Source organism: Amblyomma maculatum, chromosome 1 (genome assembly GCF_055883805.1).
Source record: "Amblyomma maculatum isolate TAMU_Amacu chromosome 1, ASM5588380v1, whole genome shotgun sequence".
NCBI lineage: Eukaryota > Metazoa > Arthropoda > Arachnida > Ixodida > Ixodidae > Amblyomma > Amblyomma maculatum.
Genome location: NC_139344.1, coordinates 152,142,521 through 152,165,636, shown reverse-complemented (window position 1 = coordinate 152,165,636; position 23,116 = coordinate 152,142,521). Strand labels below are relative to the sequence as shown.

The 23,116-nt window shown below is 46.1% G+C and overlaps 1 protein-coding gene across 1 annotated transcript in view; it reads left to right on the top strand.

The window, feature by feature from the left end:
* Positions 1 to 10,289: 10,289 nt before the first annotated feature.
* The window catches only part of LOC146204626 (Golgi-associated plant pathogenesis-related protein 1-like), a 39,850-nt gene continuing 27,023 nt past the window's right edge, over positions 10,290 to 23,116 (top strand). Inside the window, exon 1 of the mRNA XM_084589312.1 lies at positions 10,290 to 10,590. Within this exon, the coding sequence (XP_084445438.1) occupies positions 10,551 to 10,590 (40 nt within the window). The 5' untranslated portion in view covers positions 10,290 to 10,550. The remainder of the gene's footprint in view (positions 10,591 to 23,116) is intronic.

Here is a 23,116-nt window from a genome sequence, read left to right as displayed (position 1 = left end):
TGTGTATTTTTTTTTTTTTTTTTTTTTTGCAGTTCGGTTGACAAAACAAAAGACGAGGCAACTTTTGTTCTTCGTCTCAACCCCCAGCCCGAATTTTACACACTGATGATAAGCCTCAAACTATGCCGATTCGTCCCTTTATTTCAGTTGTTGCTTCTTGACGGTGTTAATTGCATTGCGGCCAGGGCAGTATTTACGAGGTTTCGTCGTAGCGTGATATTGTTGCATCGAATTGCATGATATTCCTTCGTTTTCCTTCCCCAGCGGCAGCAATGGGCACCAAGTTTCGTCGCAGCCTCAGGGAACTTTTCCGAGGAATGCATGACTGCGCTGAGCATGGCCGCCTGAAATGCTATACTATTGCTGCCGCCACGCGATGCAAGATGCTTCTGATATGAGCAGCCATTTTAGACACGCACTTCTGGGTGGCTTGGTGCGGGCAACGCTTGAAGCAAGCGAGGAGAAAAGCAGTGGCCGTAATGAAGAGCTGTTAATTCGAAAGAATGAGAAGTGACGGGTAACAAAATTGTTCAGGTGAATTGAACGCTGTGGCACTGACGTTCTGTTGATAATGAAGACTTGATGGCTGGCCGTAAAGCTGCCAAAGGGGAGAAAAAGATAATCAAGAATCTTTCTAACAAAGTCAAAAAATCGTCAGCGAATGAAAATACTAGATAAACAGGCGTTATAGCTTTCGAGGACGGCCGATGCCATTCGGCAACTTCGAGGGAAGCGCTTTACTTTTCGCGTTTACGGCTGGGTGGTTGAAAGCTAGATCCTATAGATTGAAAAAAAAAAAAAAAAAAGAAAGAAAGAAAATGCTACCATTGAAGATATCTGCAGTTGCTGCATGCAAAACGAATGTGATATACAAACGAAATGAGTGACAGGAAATTGGTTTCGAGCAAAGGCATTGGTGTACTAGCTGCCTCACTTGTCGATGAACAGTTTCACCGCGCCGTGATGGAAGGGACGGGGAAGAGGGTGGAGGAAGAGCGAAACAGGTGCCTTGGTGGAGGGCTCCGGAGTAATATCGGACACATTGGGGTCTTTCGCCTTCTAAAAAACTTGGCCGCCGCGGCCGGAATTGAGCCAGAGTCCTCCGGCTCAGTAGCTAAGCGAAAGTAACTATAGATCATGTATCAGTGAAGCCTTGTAGGGATTAATTTTCTATGTTCAACGCCGCCGGTACGTGGCCTTGTCGCGTTTATTCTGTCACTCGAGACAACTACAATTCTCTGCAGAAACTAACTTCGTTCAACGGTTTCAGCGAGAGTAAAGGTTTTTAAGCGCATTGTTAGAACGGTCGTGTTAACCCTTTGAATGTAATACGGAATACGCGTCCTTTTTTCCGACTACCGTTGAGTATAGTTTGTTGGTATATGGACGACGCCGAGCTGCATTCTGTTCGTCCATTTCCGTGCTTCCTGATTATTGCTTACGACTGTGCCCGCCGTCACAGCCAGGTGACAATATTCTTATCCAGTGTAGGGATACTCCATATTTTCATAGAGCTCTGAGACCGTTTATTTGGTCTTTAAGAACGGCCAGGGTGCTGCCGGTTAAAAAAATAAATAAAAAGTAAGACCAAGTTAGGGGAAACATTAAGACTGGGGGCGCATGAGAGCAATCTTTCCGTGATGAGAACATAATTGGCACAGCAGACTTGAAGATAACATGCTAGAAATTATTGGATTATTAACTGGGAGGGCTATATCCGCCCCCCTCCCCCCCTTCCTCCAATTATCAAACGGGTATGCCTTTATTTGCCTACGAAATGCAATCGGCTCCAGACCATAGATAATGACAGTTTTATTACGATGCTATTCAACTTATATGCTTGCTCTTCATATACTCTACCTCCGCTATCACCGGCGCCCACTTGACGGCACGGTGAACATAGAATCGATAAGAATTGAGGAAAAGTAATCTTTGCTGACGAAAGGTCGCCGTTTTCTCGGTTCCTGCGCTTGGCACGTGAGGGAATGCGAAGATGCTAGTTCAGGGAGGTAGGTCCCTGTTCTGTAGAAAAAAAGAAAAAAGAAAAAATGAAGCGTCAAAAGCCATAGTAGGCGAATTGGAAGCTTGTTCACACCAAAGAACGACTCATTGATGGCTAGCATCTTGTCTGTCGTAGAGCCATCTATCGTGATTGAACAGGGCACGGACGCGAGTCTGTTGCAAAGCAGCCGGTCTTACGAGCGAGACACTAAGTTCTCGGCTGACTGATCCCTCGAAAAGGCTCCGCGGTTTCAGCCCGCATGACAGCCGCGCTGTACCGGCGACCGAGCGTTCCCTCGGTACGTTCAGCGGCGCTAATTCGCGTTAACGCATCTGTCGCGCTCTTTGAAGGGGTGGTGTGGGCGCGCACGTCTTGGCGCAGCCGATGAGCGGATGGAAAGCGTCACGCGAGAAAGTCGTGAGCGGTCGCGACGAGCACGCATGGTTTGCCACTTTCGATCTCCTCTCCACTCCTCTCTCTTCTTGAACAAAGGCAAACACGTGATGCGAAAAATAAATAAAAAGAAATAAACGCGCTCCAGAGAGGCTGCTCGCGACTAACAAGTTCTCCTCCACCTGTTTTCCTTTTGCGATGTTTTTGTCGGCAGGGGCGGAACAAAGGCGACACTATAGATGGCTTCACAGAACGCTGGCCGAGCAAGAAATGCGGAGGTAAGTTTCATGTTTCTCGTTTTTCACCATGCTCTCGGATGCTGAGTATTGAGGCAAGCTGTCTTTCTACAGCGTTTCTGCTTCTGCATGAGCATTTCTAGACGCGCATTTTCTAAAGTGTACACGCTCGATCGCCTACAATCCAGAGATGAGTGATTTTGACTCTTCCTTTGCGAGGTCGGTAATTTAGGCCATGGTTTGTGAAAGAAAGATTTCTTGTTTCTGAAGCTTAGTGGACGCAGGCTGCAGTGAAAAGACCTGCTCTCGATAGGTGTGCTTGAAAAAAATTAGCCTAACTTTTGAGCTGCTCACAAAGCGCACATGATAGTAAGGAAAGTTCTCTTCTGGCACTTGCCCGATAGCTTGATTTAGTACGCTGTGCGTTCAAACGTGCCGTTCCATTATAGACATTGCCATAGAGGCGAGGTGCGTGGTTAATCCCTGTGAAGCCTACCTCGAGTGGCAGCCTTAGGACTTCTATTGCGTTTCATAATTAGTCGGCGCGTTTCTATTTGGCTACCATGGCTAGGATTCATCTTGATAACTGTGATACTGGAGCAGCCAGCCGACGCAGGGGTTTAAGGGTGCAGTTTCGTCTACAGGGGGCCTTGATTCACCAAGACTGAGGATTCAAGCATGCGTTAAGGCAGATATTATCCGGCACGCCAAGGCGGCGGGGTGTTCGTAGGGAAAACGCGCAGTAAATAAGGCCCAGTGATTTTTCAGCCGACACCTGTACTTTACTAGAACGTCAATCAGAAAGGCTTTATGGTAGGTTTCCCTCTCCCTATTAAAGGGTTTTGTTTTCTTCACGGCCAGTGGCCCATACTCGCTTCAGGGAATGGGCGAAAATTGCCTGGCAAATATATATGTCTAGCAGAAAAAAAATTGCTTGTAATGAAAATCAATGGTCAATGCGCCAATGGCTGAACGCTTGAAGGCAAACGGGAGGAGAGGCATTCGTTCCTGCGTTGTTCATGTGCCAGGAGTTCAGCTACTTCAGTAAATAAAAAAAAGAAAGAACTTCAGAAATTCGTGACTGCGCCCGCGCTCACGCTCCAGACACGCTTGCATGACGCATACTCACATGACGAGGTTAACTGACTCTCTATAAACAGGGGGAAAGACAGGCATTGTCTTGCGTGAGTCACTGCTTTTGGATGAACGACTTCGCCAGTCGCCATTCTATCATCGCGAGCATTGGCCTCCATTTTCGCAATCTCCTGTGCCGAACAACCCATCATTCGCATGCACTCTGTCCTCGCTAAGCTAAGGGGTTGATGAAATATTTTCATTGTTTACATAAAAAAAGGTAAACAGTTATGTTTGGATTGCCGCAGACAAGCGCAAAGCCCTTAGGCTGCTGCCGGCGTCAAGTTCATCGGCACGGGACAAAACAGACTTTAGCGTTTACTACGGCGACGAGTAGAGAGATGCTTTTGGAAAGGTCTCAAAACAGCGCAAGGCCCCTATTTAAGCGACCAAATATTGATAGGAAGATATTGCACACCTGTCAAGCGTCTCCCCAGTTGCAGATGCTTCACCATGTGTGCTGAGGGTAATGGAAGCGACATGCCCATAATTGTAGCGCACTTCATGACATACCTCTGTTGCGTGTATACCAGCACAGCATACTTCGGCATGAACCATAGAGTTTTTGATAAGACATCGAATTTCAGCATTTCTCTTCGGTACCCGTTGGAAGAAAATGTAGGCTATCGCGCATTTTCATGTAAAATATATGCCGCAGTATCCGCGTGCCGTTGGATACAGGGGCCTCTAATACGGCGGTTTTAATTTTTCAGTGCCTGCAGGAGGGTTTCCTCTCCGACCAATCATGCATATATGCTTTCTGTCATGCGCAAATTTTCAAGCAGAATTGAAAAAGCATCGTGTAGTTTATTTAGTGTCAATGGCGTTTATTTACTGAGCCCGAGGTCACGGGATTAAATCCCTGCAGTATTTCGAAATTCAAACATACCTTTTGTGATCTTCGATGCCAGTGCATGGTGGGGAACCCTAGGTGGCCGGAATTAACCCCCAGTCATCCACTACGGCCTCTCATATAGTCCTTGCTTTGGGACGTTTACTGGGCGGTGTAACGTGGCTGAAGAAAGAAATGAAACCGCTTTTCTTTTTTCGCATGGGGGCGGACGCTTTGCACGATCCCTCAGTTCCCAATTTACAGGGGCCTTCAATAACTTTGTCAAAGCTGCGTAGAGCAGAAATAAAAATGAATAAATAGATTTAAAAAAGACAGCAAATATAACATTACTATGTGAGAATGGGCCTCGGGTATAAATTATTTTTGCCTTCTTTCAACACTTGTGCCCAACTTGCCAGGCCGACATGCAACAGTTAGTTGTACAGAACGGTTGGCAGGATTGCAGTTATTTAGGAACAAGCATAAAAAAATATGCACGTCTCTGTACTAGCAAAGAACACTTTCAATTTTGTATTCATCCAGGCCCAGCCAGCCAGCCGGATGGAACTGGTGGCACTTAGGTTACGGTTGTAGGCCAGACGTACCTGTGCGAATGTGGGAGCTGAAAACAAGCGCCTCTCAGCTTACGCAGCTGTGCGTTGAGAAGACCCATGACGCGGTGCGTTTGCGAGACATGGTCGCGGCGGGCCTTTGTGGGGTTATGCTCCTCTGCGGGTCGCATGGAGCGACACCGCGAACCATTGTTTAGAGACTGCTGCATGGAAAACGGAATATCTTATGCCAATGAATATGGGGAAGGAAAGACAGTAGCCCATGAGTGTCGAATCAAGGAGTGAGTGAGTGAGTGAGTGAGTGAGTGAGTGAGTGAGTGAGTGAGTGAGTGAGTGAGTGAGTGAGCGGTGAGTGAGTGAGTGAGTGAGTGAGTGAGTGATCTTCGCCCGTAAGCGAAGTTAGCATTCCAGAGAAGTCTCGCACTGTATTTAACGATGTTTTCGGTCATATGATAGCGTTGGCCCTTCGCTTGAAGGTAGTAAAGCCTTGTTAAATGTTTACTTCTGGCCCAAGCTGTGAAATTCGTTACCCATAGCAAGCGTTTGAAATACCTTAGTTTATGTGTGAGGATAGGGACTCCCATCCTCAACATACAAAAAGTGGGATTCCTACGGATGCGGCCAGGGCCCCACAATCAGGCTTCGATGCAAACCTGTGGGCTTCATTATCTTTGAAAAAGGCTTACATGATTCACGCTCGGATGGAATCGCTTTAGTAGACGGCGCTTTCTTTCTGCTTCTCCAGCTGGTAACTATTCTTTTTTAACCTTTTAGTTTATTCTGTCAACGCAGAGATGAGTTGACACTACCGGCTGCTTTAGGGAGTAAACTTGGATGTTTCGATTTTGCTGTCGTGGAAACAGACACAACAGTACCTCATTTACGAATCTAAAAGAACATAAAAAAAAAGCTACTCACGCATTGGACGCGCTGCTTAAAGGATCGGTGCTCTTATCCATTGCCAGACAAAGCGTCACACTGGATCTTGATGATGGTCCTTCTATCGGTGCAACGTGCTAAATTTATACCAGGTAGAGGACCGCTAGTGTAGTGGGGAATATTCCTTTTTTTTTTTTTTTTGTCCACAGGCTTAATTGACTTACAGATGTTTGCCCCGTCCCTTCCTTTTTTTTTTTTTCGTTTTCTTTCTTCGAAGCTTGACGAGCAACGACGAAGCACTGGTACGCTATGATATATCTGACCAGCGAGAGGACAAATATATACGCTCCAATTCGCATTAATATTGCTTGCTTAGTTGTATTTACTCATTAGACATCATTTCCTGTACATATCTTTTGCGTAATATTGATGTGCGCAAACAATCATTTCGGCATTTGCTTACTAGACATAACTGACTGCGTACGCTAAAAAACACGTCTTTGTTTAAGTAATCGCCTTGTGCAGGGATTGTTAAGAGTATTTCTTCGATTTGTGTGTGTGTGTGTGTGTGTGTGTGTGTGTGTGTGTGTGTGTGTGTGTGTGTGTGTGTGTGTGTGTGTGTGTGTGTGTGTGTGTGTGTGTGTGTGTGTGTGTGTGTGTGTGTGTGTGTGTGTGTGTGTGTGTGTGTGTGTGTGTGTGTGTGTGTGTGTGTGTGTGTGTGTGTGTGTGTGTGTGTGTGTGTGTGTGTGTGTGTGTGTGTGTGTGTGTGTTCGTTCTCTGCCCCCATGTACACTGCGCAGTACAGATGTCGCCTTAGTCTAATGGGAGGGACGTGTTGCACCTGAAAGCTATTAAGCAGGCTTGTTAAATACGTAACCCGTGGTATGCGCACGGGCTGAAAAATTTACTTTCCGATGGCGCCAATTTAGGGATTTAGACATCTGCTCTGCGTCACTCTCGTGCGGTGCTATACACGCATATATTTAATTTATCAGATCGCGATCTTCTGATGTCTTATACTGTTGCGACCAGGTAAATGAGAAAAGAGTGTGCCATTTAACGCCGGTTCTTTAATGTAAGGTGGCGCATAAGCGGTGTTTCCGTCTTGCCGCATTGGCTCAGCGGTTAGGGCGATGTCGAATGCTGCTCAAGCCGCGATTTCGAACGCTGCCGCAGTGGCCGTGTTTCCCTGGAGGCGTAACGAAGGCTCCCGGCACTGCCCGATATGCTAGTACGTAAAGAAAGGGGGGAAAAAAGTACAGGATTGCACTTAGCTCCGCTTAAAAGCTTAATGGCGAAAGTTTGTCCTCCTCTTTCTCTTCTTCCTCTTCTGTCTATCTCTTCTCTTCTTTTTCTCTCTTGCGTGTTTGTATACTCGTTACAATTTCATTACTTTCTTTTCTCGTTTCTTCGGCTTCGTCGTCAGAACCTATCGCGACGTCCTTACCGGGGAAATTATGTTGACGTCACAACCTATTGCGACGTCTCGTTGACATATCTCGCGGAATCTCGCATACACATATCGCAGACGCGGGATATTTACCAAGAGCTTAGAAAGGCTTTCGCCTAAAAAAAAGACACAGAACACAGTCGGTCTAAATTATTCTGGAGGATAAGGCGTCACTTTGGGACATTAACCTTCGTGTACCATATACTATACCAAACCTTGTTTTTGTGGCTAGTCAGAGAAAAAAGAAAAAAATGTGCCCGAAATTGAGGTAAAATTGCACAACATAAAATATTTGAAAACAATATGTCAGCGTACTTAGTGAAACAGCGATGAGATTATTTGTGGCCAATGAATGTACTGGTAGAAAAAAAATCAATTTTTGAAGGTGAAAGCGTTATTAATCTTATCACGAGGAAAGCCATCGGCGTCGTTGTTGCCGAGAGATGGTACTAAAAATTCGTCTTCAAGCGGCCGTATGACAGTAGCTCTGACGTCATATTCTCATGAGGCAAACCCATCCGCGATCGTGGGCACTGCCCCTTCACAGAATGCTATATACATCTCGTTCGTCTGCACTCAGCTCTGCAGCGGACCTCCACATAGCAGCAGTTTTCCCGACATTTATCAAAATTGTAATGCAACAATTCGCTGTACAGCGTTCGGGTGTGTCATACCATTACTCTTGCACATAGCGACTATTGAAGTTGGAGGCTAGCTCGCGACAGGGATTCGAACCGGCGACATATATGCACTTCCAATCGTACGCCTTCAAAACGAGGTTCCGGCAATTGCGGCTCCCATACGCCGTGTGAAGCATGGCAGTCTACGTCGAATACGCAAACACATGCACCGAATCCACTACCAGCAGAAATAACGTTATTACATGTCAAAAACATCACTCGAAAACATTTTAACCGAGAGACCATAAGACATTTGCGTTCCTTCACGAAGCATGTTAAGTATCTGTGCTGATATTTTTTGTTTTCGCAACTGCGACTTTAGAAAGAGCTAGCAGAACAATTTCCGATATTAAAAAAGGGCACATCATCAGTAACAGCACTTTGAGTACGTCCACTGCAAAGCGAAGGCCTCTGCCACATCCCTACAATCAACCCCGTGTAGTGCCAGTTGCTACCACCTTATCCCAGCAGTGTCTAATTTCATCCGCCCATCTAACGTTTTGCCGCCCCCTGCTACACTTGTCTTCTCTTGGAATAAAGCAAGATATCTTTTGCAACCATCGGTTATCATGCCTCCGCATTATGTGCCCTGCTTAAGCCCATTTCATATTCTTGATTTCAAATAGGATGTCAATTATTCGCGTTCGTCCCCTTACCCGCTCTCCACACTTCCTTCTCTTAATGTGTAGTTTTCCTTCGTAGCAGTATGGCTTAACTTTGGTGGACGCTAACGAGGAATCTCTCTTATTACAAATATACTCCAACTTGAGGGATTCCTCCAAACTTTGGACCGTACCAATACGAGCAAATGTGCCTGACAGCGTCGTCAGAGGGAGGAAAAGTGTTTTTTTATATTTTTATGCTTGGCGATATCTCTTCTGGTGAGGTATTTTGGTAGAAGTGTGACTTAATGTGGAGGGCTGTCTTGCTGTTTGGTTTAGAAATTATTGTGGTCAGTCGTCTTGGGGTACACTGCAGAACCATTGCAAAACCTAATAGTTAAGAGGTCCAATCAATAAAACCATTAATAGCAGCATACGTGCGTCAGACTAGCAAATGCCTCAAAAGTAGTACGTCACTCAAAACATATACAGGGCATTTATTGTGAGTCGGCAGTGACAATGATCACGTGCCTCGAGTTCAAACTGCGCCTAGGCCAACTGCCCGAAATACCTACGACATTTTACGCAGCGACAGCCACGCGCTGATTCAACAGCCTCGATGGAGTTCAGATCGCGTCCTGATGTCGTTATATAGTCTTGCACTGGGATTGTATCGGGTGCTAAAGAGTGTCACCAGCCTGAGGCTGTAGGTCTTCTACGTGCAGCCTTGCTCGAAGAATGAAGCACTGCAGCTGTAAATCTGCTTCTTACTATAAAAAGGTTTATTCCTTCTGCAAATAACACCGTTGCAAAAGCATTTAGAACCTTGGCATGAAAATTAATATTTCTTATGAATTTCTTTTTGTGCTATATTGTGCACAGGTTATGGAGGTAAAGTGAGCGAGACGAAGATACCTTTCCCTCAGAGGGTCTTAAACAGAGCGCTTCCCGGCATTGTTTTTACCACCTGTAATTGTCATTATTAACCTTGCCAAATTGTCCATAGTAGAAAAAAAAAATAAAGCGATTCACTCAGGTGCCAATGCTATGCGCAGGTAAACGCTGATATTGCCTTGGTTATTGGCGCAGCCACCAATTAAGGCGGCCAGATTAGTCTGCCTCTTATCGTGGGCCATTACGACACTAAGGTAACTTTGTTTCCGGGGCACAGTCGGGACTTTCCAGCAGTGGAAGCCGTGGAAATTTAGTGTTTTCCGCCCCATATTTACTCTGCGCACTCACGGTTTCGAGTTCATGGCAGCGAAATCGGCTGTAGTTGCAGCCAGGCGTGTACGGACAGCAATGCGGTTTTGTTTTTTTTTTTCTTTTGCCGCCGCCGCCTGAATCAGAAATCGTACGCTATCCGCTTCGGCGCGTTCTCGGCGTGCCGTCGAGTATCCATCGGCGCGTTTTCTATTTTGTCGGCGCGCAACCACTGAGGCAAAACAGACGACTCGGGACGGAGAAAAAACGGAGAGAAACCCACAACAGCACGGCAGCAGCGGTGCGGTTTCAGCTCGTTCCTCGAGAGGGCGCAACTTCCGGACGGTCGCCATCCGCCGGCAAAAGCCGAAACACACCGAGCCCCGAGCCGCGGCTGTGACGCGACGTGCAAGATCTCTGCTTGCTCCCTACACAAAGCGGAGTAGTGACCGCCGGCTCAGTGCTGCGACAGTGCTGGTCAGCTGCGGGCGCGGTGGTGCAGCGACGAGCGGGGATAGAAGCACCGGTTGTCACCGTCTGGACACGCCTACTGCCTGACCAATCACAATGGGGCAATGCTGCCGAAAAGAAGCGCCACGCGGCGGCCGTGAGTACCACAAACAGCGACGACTGCAGTTGGTCGGTGAACAAACGGCTTGAAACCTCTCCGAACTGCCGGTTTCACGCCTGTTGCTGACACGCTCTTCCGAGTTTACACTGTGCGGCTTGCCTGGTTCGCTCGGCGTTGCGATAAAAGCGCTGAACAATTTGTCATTTCCTGTCCACGTGATATTAGGTTCCGTCATAAAGACAGTCGGGAACGAGGAAAAATTGCGCTGAAAATTTTGGCATTCTTCTAAGCTTTTATAAGCTTCTAACGAGGTGTATTCCACGTTATTGAGCTGAAAGTGTCCTCATGCGTTTGTGCGCACCATGTGCCGCTCCGTCCTGCTTCAGCGTCTCAGCATCAGGTTTCAAGGGCGCTGAACGCGACGCTGCGTCCTAATCTGTTGCTCACGTATTTACCCTCTCAGCGTTAATCACCACGCAGCCCGTTTTATCTAGGGCAATCATATTTCACCGCGGAACATTGATTGCGGCGTAGTTACTAAGCCCATTGCTAATGCACCGTGCAATTTTACGCGACAGAGAAAGAACAAACTGCATTGCTTAGGGATTATTCAAGCCCAAGGTTGAAGCTGGTTGATAGACATATCCCTCTATTTAAGAATACTCCTATCTCTTAAGATTATCGCAAAATAAAGCTAGAGGGGTATTACTTATAATAATAATAATAATAATAATAATAATAATAATAATAATAATAATAATAATAATAATAATAATAATAATAATAATAATAATAATAATAATAATAATAATAATAATAATAATAGTTCACAAGAAGGGAAAGGCGCAGTATCTGTCACACTTGCTATGTGGACACCTGAACCGCGCCGTAAGGGAAGGGATGAAGGGGGGAGTGAAAGTGGAAAGAGAGAAAGGGGAACCGTAGTGGAGGGCTACGGAGTAATTTCGACCACCTGGGGATCTTTAACGTGCGCTGACATCGCACAGCACACGGACGCCACTTCGTTTCGCCTCCATCGAAACGCAGCCGCCGAGGTCGGGTTCGAACCCGGGAACTCCGGACAGTAGTCGGGCGTCTTACCAAAAGTAGAGTAATTAACATTGCGTCAATGCCGTTTACAAATAACAGCAGCTCTAGTTAGTTCTCCGTGGCTAGTAGGATACGTATAACAAACAGGTACAATTATTTCAATAATAAGCTGACGTTCGCTAAACGCTGAGATCTCGCGACTTCATTAGAATAGAGAACCTGTCATCTGTAATTTACGCGATACAAGAAATAAGTGTAGGGAGAAAAAGAGCTTTAAAACATTGGCTGCGTTTAATTATTAGCAATAAGTAAAATATCAACGTGATTGAAAGACCTGGTAGCAGTAATGTAAGAGCCTGATGTGATCTATGGTCCTAACGGAAGTATTAGGCATTTTTAGTAGGCATTTTTAGGGAAGCGGCCGTACTTTCACATTCGCAATTCCGACTGAAGGATTACGCAGTCAACACTTAGAAGAGCCTGTAATATATATATATATATATATATATATATATATATATATATATATAAAGAGTGTGTTTCAATATGTGACGCTAATTCCTGTTGACCACTTCGTTATATTCCAAACTGGGCGTTTTTTGCGCATCAGTAGTTATAGTATAGAAGAAGGCTCTCTGAACGGGCTGCACGCACATATCTCGACATTTTTGCATCGTGAGTAGGGGTCCCGGGATAGACGGCATAGCAGACCTCTTGCGTCATTGAATACATACGAGAAGAAGAGAGATGTGTTTGAAGAGGCGGTGCGGTGGACTATTGAGACGCTTATCACGAGCACCCGGTGGACACGGCACAGTAATAGTTGCACCTGCCAGCCGGCACCGCAATATAGCCATAAGCCCAAGCGAGCGGTCATGTGCCGAGAAGGAAAGCCCGTAGATGGCGAAACGCGAGCAAGACGTGAGCTCGCGTTAGATAAGGCAGAAGATAGCGGCGTCCTTTTGCGCGGCAGCAGGCACAGTTCTAGACCCTAGTTCCTCGTTTAATGCCGGCGGATTTCCTGCGCGCGTTCAAATAAACACCGGCCCCTGCTCCGGCACGCCGCACGGCCTCTCCTCTCCGCGCCCGCGAGCGCACACGGCAGGCAGGCCGCGCTGTCCGTCAGCTTTCCTGCGAGACGAGCGCGAGTCGTGACTCTTTCAGTATTGCACTATGCTGCACTCAGCACCGTGAAAGCGCGGCAGACGCTTCGCGGGGGAAACGCGAACGCAGAGCAAGTAGCAATAATATAAGGGCATGCGCTCAATCAAGGGGCTGCTCTGCTCACACAGGTGAATTTCGGCTGCGCTTGATACGGGTAGCTTTTTAAAACCTTCTTTCCCGGGAATGAAGCATTTGTCGCGTGCTACTCAAGAGAATTTCGAGCGCATTTTTTAAAAGGCGGAAACCTTTATAGGCAATGTCGGTAAGGTCGTGTCCACAAAACGTGCCCGCAGCCGTTGTGTCATTCTCAGATGAGTTAGGATCACATGAATGGTTATTATCGATAGAGGATGATATGAGGATGCTGCAGAAAAAAATTGTGTCGATAGGATTATAAATTAATCATTTACAGCCTAAATGTAAAAATAAAATAAAGAAAAGTTAAGCATTATTCGACATTAGCTATATCACTAATGTGGGCTTCCAATGGATGTGACGACACACCAATCGGAAGTGGATCTGTTTCAGACTTAATAATTGGTTGTCAGGAAGGGAAAGGCGCGGTATGTGTCACATTTCTTTCTGTGGACACCTGACCACGCCGCAAGGGACGGGAGGAAGGTGGGAGTGAAAACGGAAAGAGATAAAGGGATGCCGTAGTGTAGGGCTGCGTAGTAATTTCGATCACCTCGGGTACTTGAAGTGCACTGACATCGCACTGCGCACCGACGCTTCTTCGTTTCGCCTCCATCGAAACACATCTGCCGGCGGTCGGGACAAGGAAAGAATATTTCCACTGTGCGGCAGTAGCCCTGGTCTTGCAAGCAAAAGCTATATAATGGGCGCACGATGTACCGTGTGCAGCAGCAACGCTCAGGCTATCGCATTTCTCCAATGCAGATTCTGCAGTACTATAGCACTTTTTCTTTTTCTTTTTTTGTTTGTGGACGAGGTTCTCTCCACCAATTTCTTACTTGTGTGCGCACTGCATAGCCTAATTACCTTTAGACAGAACCTAAAACAACACGCCTTTCCTTCCGTGGGTTTTTCCTCGCGAAAGGTTAGATATATTGTGTTCACACGACGCTAGATTAAGACGGCGAACCCGTGGGGGTAGTCGATGCAGGACGGCGCCTCTAGGAGAGTTCCGTCGTCCGGGGCGCTTTTCAGTCTCCGGGAAACTCGGCATTGTAGTCGGGGGCCGCCGTGGCGACGGAGTTATCGACCTCGTCTCGAGCGTCCCCGTACCCTGTTGGGTGAGTGGCCTTCGCCTCGGGTGAACCACTCCACAAGCCATTCGCAGAAATGACCTTTTACTCTATTACTTCTATACACAAAACGGGATGTGGGGGAGAACAATGACAACTTGTGGGCTCATATAGACGATAAAAGAGAAATAAAACAAACACTCGCGGCAGAAGGAACTAAAAACGGCTTTTCACACTGTGCTTGCAACACTGTTGTGAAAGCCGACTTCCTCGTATTACGATGGCCGTTCGTGCGTTAGTTATTTATATTCGTTGCACAGAAAGGTAGTTATGCACCCGCGCTCCAGCGTTACTAATTAAATGTACAACGCCGTCGTCCGTTACATAATTGTTATCCGGTGCTTTTGCCGTAATGAACGTTGAGGACTGCAAAGAGCACTGAATCGAGCGAGTATAACGCAAAAGGTTGGGAGATAGCTTCGTAGGCAGCCGAAATTCTGCAGCACGTTGAAGCTAAATGCAATGCCTTGCATCTCGTCCCTTTCTCTTCGAGCTTCCCCTTTTCTCTCCTCATTGTCAGTCGATGGAACGCAACGCGCCAGCGGAAATTTCCTTCGTCTGGGAAGCTTTGCTTTTTAAGTTTAGCGTTCACCGCGCAGATTGAGTGAAGGAACATGTCGCCATGATACAATAAGAGAACGATGATTCTTGTATCCCTGTGAAAATCTTGTCTCGCGCTTATATTAAGCATGGCGCACTGTAAGATTTATAACGACCGTGGTACGAGACAAAGTCTTAATTAACTGGTTGTTAACGAGACCGCAAATTGCTTGTCACTCGCATACGTTCACATCCGACCCATAAACGAGTCATTTTCTGGTGGATAATGTACACTGTGCATTATATAGTACTTTAGTATATATAATAATTTGTCTAAGCTTAACGGACAGGTGAGAATAAAAGGTGGGACATAGTGGGACCAGAGAGAGAGAAGGTGAATTTCATGGCATTAACGAGGGGCTGGCGGTTATCCAATAAGCTGAATAACGGGTACAAATCTAAGGGGGCAAATACCCATGTGCCTACAATGAGCCATTATGACAATTCAGTTGAAGGCTTCTATGAAGATGTAAAATTGTCATCGAGTTTTTGGCGCTAGAAACACAGAATACAAAAAGAAGAAATGATGTTATGAAACCACGTAGAATGCACCATAATATTGTTTGGTGACAACGCAGAGCTGAACACTTGCAAATACCTTGGATTTCAAGAAAGAAAAACTGCAATGAATTTTAATAGATGCGTGAATTTTTTCAATACTCGATATTATTTACAAGCATTAGCGCTGCGGGGAGGCGATTCCGCTCCGTCCCTTTTTCGGGAATTAAGGAACGTCACAAAATCAACTCAAGTGAAAAAATACATGAATGCGATGGAAGTTTATCAACAAACATATGCGCACACGCCAGTGACCTCTGCTGACGAATGGGCTGGCAGCAGCTGATGGCATTCAGATTGTAGCGTCGACGGTAGACAGGGTCAAAAAACTTGTCAACCACGTCCCGCCGCCCGTCACGCCCGAATGAACTATTTGAGGACGGCGCCCTGCCACGGTTCACGGGGCCGGCGCAGGTCCAGGCCAAAGCCATCCTAACGCACTGACTTTAGAGAAACGTAGTGGTATAGCTTAAAAGCTCTTCGTCTTTCCCGACTTGTCGGTAATGAACATTCATCACTGCAGTGTAAGTGGCCTCATCAGTGTTAAAATCTTAGGGCGTAAATTTGAGCGCACTGCTCAGTATATGGTACTTCGTATGCATCGTTGAAACTGTTCGCATTGAAGGTGTATTTGAAGCTAGCGATTAACCATGCCATCTCGCCTTTGACGAGCGCTTGACATATTCCTTGTACCCCTCGTCTTCCGAAACTAACCTCTCAGTATTTGTCAACTAACGACGTACGCAGCCATAAATAAAACTTCTTGTGGCTGAAGAAATGATCGATTAAAATAAAAAAAATGAAACTTATAATTTGCTCGAAACAACAACATTGCGATTATTGCTGCCCGACACCCCATTCAACCACATTTGTTGGCGACGAACTGGAAGTTACGCCCACTTTTCCAAGCCACGCGATCAGCGTTGTTTATTCGCGGGTCGCTTGCCTTCTGCGCTGCAATGCTTTTGAAATGCTTTCTTGTGTTAACGGCGAATTTCAGGCTGACATTTAAGTACGGTGCAGTGATGCAGAAAAATGCCAAGGCTGTGAGCCAAAGCGTACGCAACTTGCTTATGTAGCGGTAATGTTGCGCGTGCTATCTGCACTTCTACGACCAATACCGCATTTACTACGGGCGGATGTAAAGCACCCTGCCAGCCACTGATAAATCTCAACGTGACCTTGTGAAATAGTTGGAGAGGTTTCCGCTCATGTCGCTGCAGGCCGTAGCTGTCTTCAATCGTTGCAGCGAACAATGGCGTTTCATCGCCGTTCTAAACTCCCAAAGTATGCCTTTACTGTGATGTGTTTAGAAACTGTAATGTGATAAGAAAAACGCCGGGCAAATTGGAGAAGCTGAGTAAAAGTAAACTTGCTTCTTGAGTCTTGCATTATTTTAAAAGTTAAAGACAGAATAATAGGCCCCTCTTCGCAGCATGGAATATGAATGAATGAATGAATGAATGAATGAATGAATGAATGAATGAATGAATGAATGAATGAATGAATGAATGAATGAATGAATGAATGAAGGGATAGCTCTTGGCCGCTGTTTGGGTAATTAGGGAGTTAGGAGGGATGGGAGCGTAGATTCTTTTTCACGGTTCTTCAAGCTGTTTCTCGTTGCTTGCCATGCTGCGGATCTGCGCGCTGTAATTCGACCTCTCTCACACTACTCGAAGCAGGCCGCTCTCACTGCCATTGGTGGCAATGGAATGTTGTATTGCGGTGCTTGATAGAATCTGATCTGCTAGGGTGGGCATGTCGTCGCGTGGAATATGCGTAATTTTGTTTCTTCCTCTTGAAAACGATTCGTATTGATAAGATGTTTAGGTCTGCTGTACACTGTGCCTGACAGTGGGTGCATATGTTGTGTTTGAGTGTTTCGTGTCTGCCGAGAAACCACTTGTCAAATATGTGTGGTGCGCTTGTTATTACTTTGTTGAGAAATATCTCTTGTGGTCGAATGAGCCCTTTCGTGTTGTCAAACATCGGCGCTGGTGTTTCTTCATATAACCTAAGCCTGCGGTCGTGTTTTATTTTGGTGCGTATATAGTGCATCGTCGCTCTGCCAGCGGAGCCTTTAGTGAGCATTGTTTGGCAGGGATTTAGGTCTATCGGTTTAGGCATGGAGTTGGGATCTGGGGCGTTGTATTTGTCAGCAAACCCACCCGCTTGAGTATAAAGCCAGGTTCGTTATACTTGGCTGCACGAGTGGATATGCTTTTATTTTTGTCTCACTACAGGCATTGTGTGGTAAAGCAGGAAGCTCATAGCGCTTAGCATCTATACTAACACCCCGTTACAGTCAAGGCTCTCCGTCGAGCCACAGTAAACTATCTTATGTGGTTGGTAACGAGCCATTTAAATAACTTCGTATCACTTGTGCGGATAAGGTATGCTCGCGCGCACGCTCAAATATAACGACGTTGAGCGCTGACCTTTTGCAGTTAGAAAAGAAGGCTATGAAAAGCAAAACCATTACACTGGAATTATTGGGCTCAATTCTGGCAGCGATGTCTCCACGGAAATGTCCGGTCCGACGTCCGTAGACGGTAGGCTTTTCTAGCCAGGATTAACCACACCGCGCCCAAGAAAAATTGAAGTGTTCCGACGCTTACCATTTAGTGTGCTATAAAAACGAAAATAGAAAGCTGTGGTAAAATTCTTGCAGCGAAAACGGATTTACTATCAAATATAGAAATTAACAAACGGAAAAGGCAGCTCAATTACACGAGAACGTGAAAGGCACACGCAAGCTTCGTCCGTCCTGCTTTGCGCGTCCGTTTGCTGCCCCCTTTAAATGAGCTGTTTTTCCTTTCTTCAATTTGCAGTGAGACAACGAACTATGGCCAAAATTTTAAAAGATAAGGAGTAGTATAATACATACATACATACATACATACATACATACATACATACATACATACATACATACATACATACATACATACATACATACATACATACATACATACATACATACATACATACATACATACATACATACATACATACATACATACATACATACACACACACACACACACACACACACACACACACACACACACACACACACACACACACACACACACACACACACACACACATACATACATACATACATACGTACGTACGTACGTACGTACGTACGTACGTACGTACGTACGTACATACATACATACATACATACATACATACATACATACATACATACATACATACATACATACATACATACATACATACATACATACATACATACATACATACATACATACATACATACATACATACATACATACATACATACATACATACATACATACATACATACATACATACATACATACATACATACATACATACATAGAAGAGGCTTTCAAGATGTTCTCATATTTTTGTCCATCAGTTACGCTCAGTATTTCAGTTGGCGCGAAGAAAACTTATACTAAAGGATTGCGCTTTAGATTTACGCTGAGGCGAGGGGGGAACTTTGAGCCAAAAAGAAAACTGGCTAAGCCCCGTAATCTATAGGCTGCTGGTAATACTTATTTCACGAAAGCACCGCTGACACTGTTCTATCTTGCTCGGCTGCATGCCAACTTCTAGGGTGCAATGTCCTCCCACGGCGACTGAGACTTGGATGTTCTAGTTCCGCTTTTGGGTCATGCACTAGGCGTGTCTTGAATTCGCGACAACAATACAGTTGACGTCGATGATATGTGCAGAATTGAAATTTAAAACAATGGCATGCGAACGCGCTGCCTAAAAGCGGCAGCGTTGCGTTATCTCACTACTGAAGCCCGGAGCAACGCACTAGCCTGTGTAAGGGCATCTCTATCATGAGCAGAACCACAGCCATGTCCAATGTCTTTCCTCTGGCCACCGACGTGAAATAAAATGTTCGTTTCGTTTTACTAACGTGAAAGCATTATACTTTTCTTGGCACAAAAGCGGGCGGCGACGTCTATGGCACAAAGTTAGGACGATGTCACCACGCCGGTGTACGGTGCCAAAACGTACGTAAGATGACATAGTCTTGAATGCTGGAGTGTAACGTTCTATATAGTCATGACTGTGGACATGACTCATATACACTGTGCAACGCAGCATATTAGTCAGCACTTTACAAGTACTGTAAGCTGTAAAGTATACACAAACATTACGCACAGTCATGCCTCAGAGTAATTGCAATGCTTTCGCCTTCTGACACGTAAGCAGGCTTAAGTGTGTGTGTGCAGAATTTTTACCCATTGTTTGCTTAGCGGAATGTCGCAAGATACGCACAAAATCTAGCCCAATTGGAGGCTATGGATAAACACGAAATGCGCTGCCGTGGATGCTTCCAGGTGAGCAAGACAGTTGAGCACGGTTGAGACCCAACAGTCCACAACGAACGAGCATAACGAGGAAGTGTGTAAGACACGGTGGCTACCGCGTGCTGTGGTGAAAGGGATCGTCGTCGTCGTCGCTGTTCAGGTCACGTGTACTATACAGGAGCAACGACCGAGAGAGCGCCACTAGGAAGGGTGTCTGAGAGAAACACACTATCTCTACATTGTTATTAACTGCATCCAGGTATCCAGAGGGTTAGTAGCCTCTTAGTAATCTATTGAAGGGCATTATTAATAGAGCATGGAAGCGGTCTACGGATACAAGAGCGCTGCCAAAGAAAAAAATATAGGGGTAACTTAAGAGGGAAGATGGCAGCTTAGGTTATGCGGAACAAATTGCAGGCGATAATACATCAAGAGGGGAAATTAAATGGTGATTGCATCCATGGCAACGCAGATGACCAGGGCTACCTGGTCCGCATTGTGCTTTCGCAGTTGTCGCATTCGTTTTGAACGCTGGTGCCACTCATGGATGGGTGACGATTATGTTTGTTTCGGCAGGGTTTCGCCAAATGCTTTATGGTGTAACTTATATTGGCACGGACTTGAGCATCTCGTTGTACAGCGCACCTGGGGGCAGCATCCCGAGAGAGTGCCATCTTCTATTCGACCCGCTGCCCATTTGTGACTCGACATGGCCTCCCGCATACGTGTAGCAATGTTGAGAGCACGGCGCATTTAAATTAGCATTATCCACGCTGCTTCCGTAATGCGACTGATGTGTCTGCGTTGCCGCTACTTTATGGTAACTTCGGTGGCTGCTGCTGCTACTGCTGCGTAGGGCGCGCTCTTCGCACTGTCGCCTCTCGCTTCTACCTGCGGTACATCAGGCGTACATACGTGCGGGCGCTCGATATGCTGACAGCCACGACTGAGGGTACGCATAGGCCGATAACCTTCGCCTTAACAGCCAGCGCTGTAGAAAGGAGTTGGACGAGACATGCAGTGCGGATAAACAAGAACCGATGCCCTGCCAGTGTAACAGAGTGAATTTCAAGAGAATGCGGTGCCGGTTGAAAGCCAATTAAATTACGGGATGAGGTCAAGAAGCTTGCGAGTGATATTTAGGATGATGTTTGGTTGCCGTGAAAACAGCTGTCGCTAAGGCCACACGTCTGACCCGTGTGCTAGACGACTGCTACTGCCGGTAACGCTTATGTGTGCTTCTCAGACTCACAGTTCATTTCTTTTAAAGGGATTTGGCGTGAACCATTGATTGTGGGGGCAGGGAGGTGAGGGGGGGGGGGGGGTTGCGCGCAGAGACGATCAGTTGTGTCATGTAGGCCTTTCAAATGCGGTCCAGAAAGCTATTTGCGAATGTAGAGAAAACAAGAAAAAGCTAGATGGTTCAAGCTGCTCCTGTACTTTTCGAGGTTGTCGGTACAACGCTGCCGCATCTCTGGTTCCGGATTTACCAAACCTACAGCTTTTCTCTTGCCCTCCGAAGGCTGTTTGCACAGCAATTCTAGCAACGGCTGGGCCCGAGGATGCGGGATGGAATTCCGGCCGCGGCGGCCGCTTTTCGATGGAGGCGAAGAGCAAGGCGCCCGTTTACTGTGCGTTGTCAGCGCACGTTAAAGACCCCCAGCTGGTATAAATTTTTGGTCACTTCCACTACGACGTCTCTCTTAGCCTGAGTCGCTCTGGGACGTTAAAACTCCATAAACGCAACCAAACTAGCTCTCATATTTCCTTAAATAAGGTAGAAATGACAGCTTGCACCAAGAAACTTCTTACGAAGTCAGGTATTCGGTAAACAGATAATATTCTTTTTTTTCTTCCCTACGAAGACAGTCATTCAAATTTAAAGGGGCCATTTTAAACGCTTCAGCATCCTTGGAAAACCACCCTTCCTTCCCTCTTCCTATCTGGCTTTTTATTACAGCCTTGGAGCAAGAGCTCGTTAGCATAAATAACGTTCATACAACTGGACTAAGACGTACGTACAGTATCTCTATTCTGTCCTCTCGCTTCTAGTACGTGATCTTCGAACTTATCTTCAGCTTAAGCCTGGTCATGCATAACGAGAGTTAAAGCACATCAAAATATCAATTGTTCGACACTCCACTATAGTTTAGTTCCCATGTAGTGCCTTCAGCTTGGCGCTCTCCCAAAAGTTTTCTTGAAAGCGCACATCCAGGTAGGAAGCGGGTTTAAACCAATTTTCCAGAAATCAACTCGTTGGGAAAGAATCGGGCGAAACCGGGTTTTACCCGAAGACGAAGGATCTTACTCAAACCGAATTTCGACTAAACTGCAGCGTACCACTAAGTTTTCAATTTTTAGATGAACAAAAGCGCGTCTGATGAGAGCGAGAGCACTACCATGACAGAAACAGTCCTCCTTCGTGCCAGGGCTGACACGCAGTCGAGCGGAAGCTCGCGTTACAGTGAACGAGAATATTCTCGCGTGGCACGGCTCAGCGGTGAAACGATGAAACTGCTTTCTCATAACACCGTTTCGCCATTGATCACAGTGATTCGTGACATTTCTCAACGACAGTCCACTGCATGAATGGAAAACCTTTTTTGGAGTTTATTGAGTATAGCGTCAGTGCTGATCACGGCCACAAAATTGTAGATAAAGATTATTTTCAGTCCCTATAGCGTCACTTCGTCGTTCCCATCGGAAGTGCATCGTCCTTCGCTCGCGTGCATAATTGCTCGTTTCAGCGACGACTAGTTAGCCTTTGAATTCTGTCTCGTCGTAAGTTCTTCACTGCTACATGACGCGTTCGTTTAGAGTCAATAACTCAACGCAATTGACAGATTGGGGCTGATCTCGTTTCAAGCACATCTGCTGGCTTGCCTCAGCATGGAAGCACCGCGTAAACTCTGATTGATCAGAATAAACGGACAAGCTCCGAAAAACGCTTGACGATATTTTTTTATGCTTGGAGTTATCCGAACAACGTTCTTTTTTTTTTTTTTCCAGAGTATGGACATAAAATAGCAGTGGTTCTCCTCTGACCGGCGCGTGGGCGTCGTGAACATCTTCTCCCCTTTCCCTTCCCCAATGCAGAGTAGCAGGCCAGATTTTAATCGTTCTGGCCAGCCTCTCTGCCTTTCCTTTCAATAAATCCATCTATCTACCAGTGCGTGACGTGTTGCGGCAAGCTGTGCGACAAAGTCAGTGGAACGTGTGTAAAAATATAATACGTAGCACACAGATACCCCCCCCCCCCCCCCCCCCTCCTTAGTCGAACCACTTCCGTTTTAATGCCCACTTACTTGAGTCAATCACCATGTGTATCCATTGTGGGACTAACCGAGCGAATTTCCAACTTTCCAGGAAAGGCCGTTAGAGATAGCACGAGGGGTGACCACGCACGTACCAAAGGGTTGATGCGCGCTCTACCTCTGGGCATTATACTGCAGTGCTGTTGCTGAGAAGTGGAGCACTGCCACAGAAGGAAACATTGCAAGTGGACTGAAGTGCGTGGCGAGACATTAGGGTACTGAGAAAAAAAAATACAAAAAAAAAAACACATAAGCTTGACCTACAAGACGAGATTATATCGAA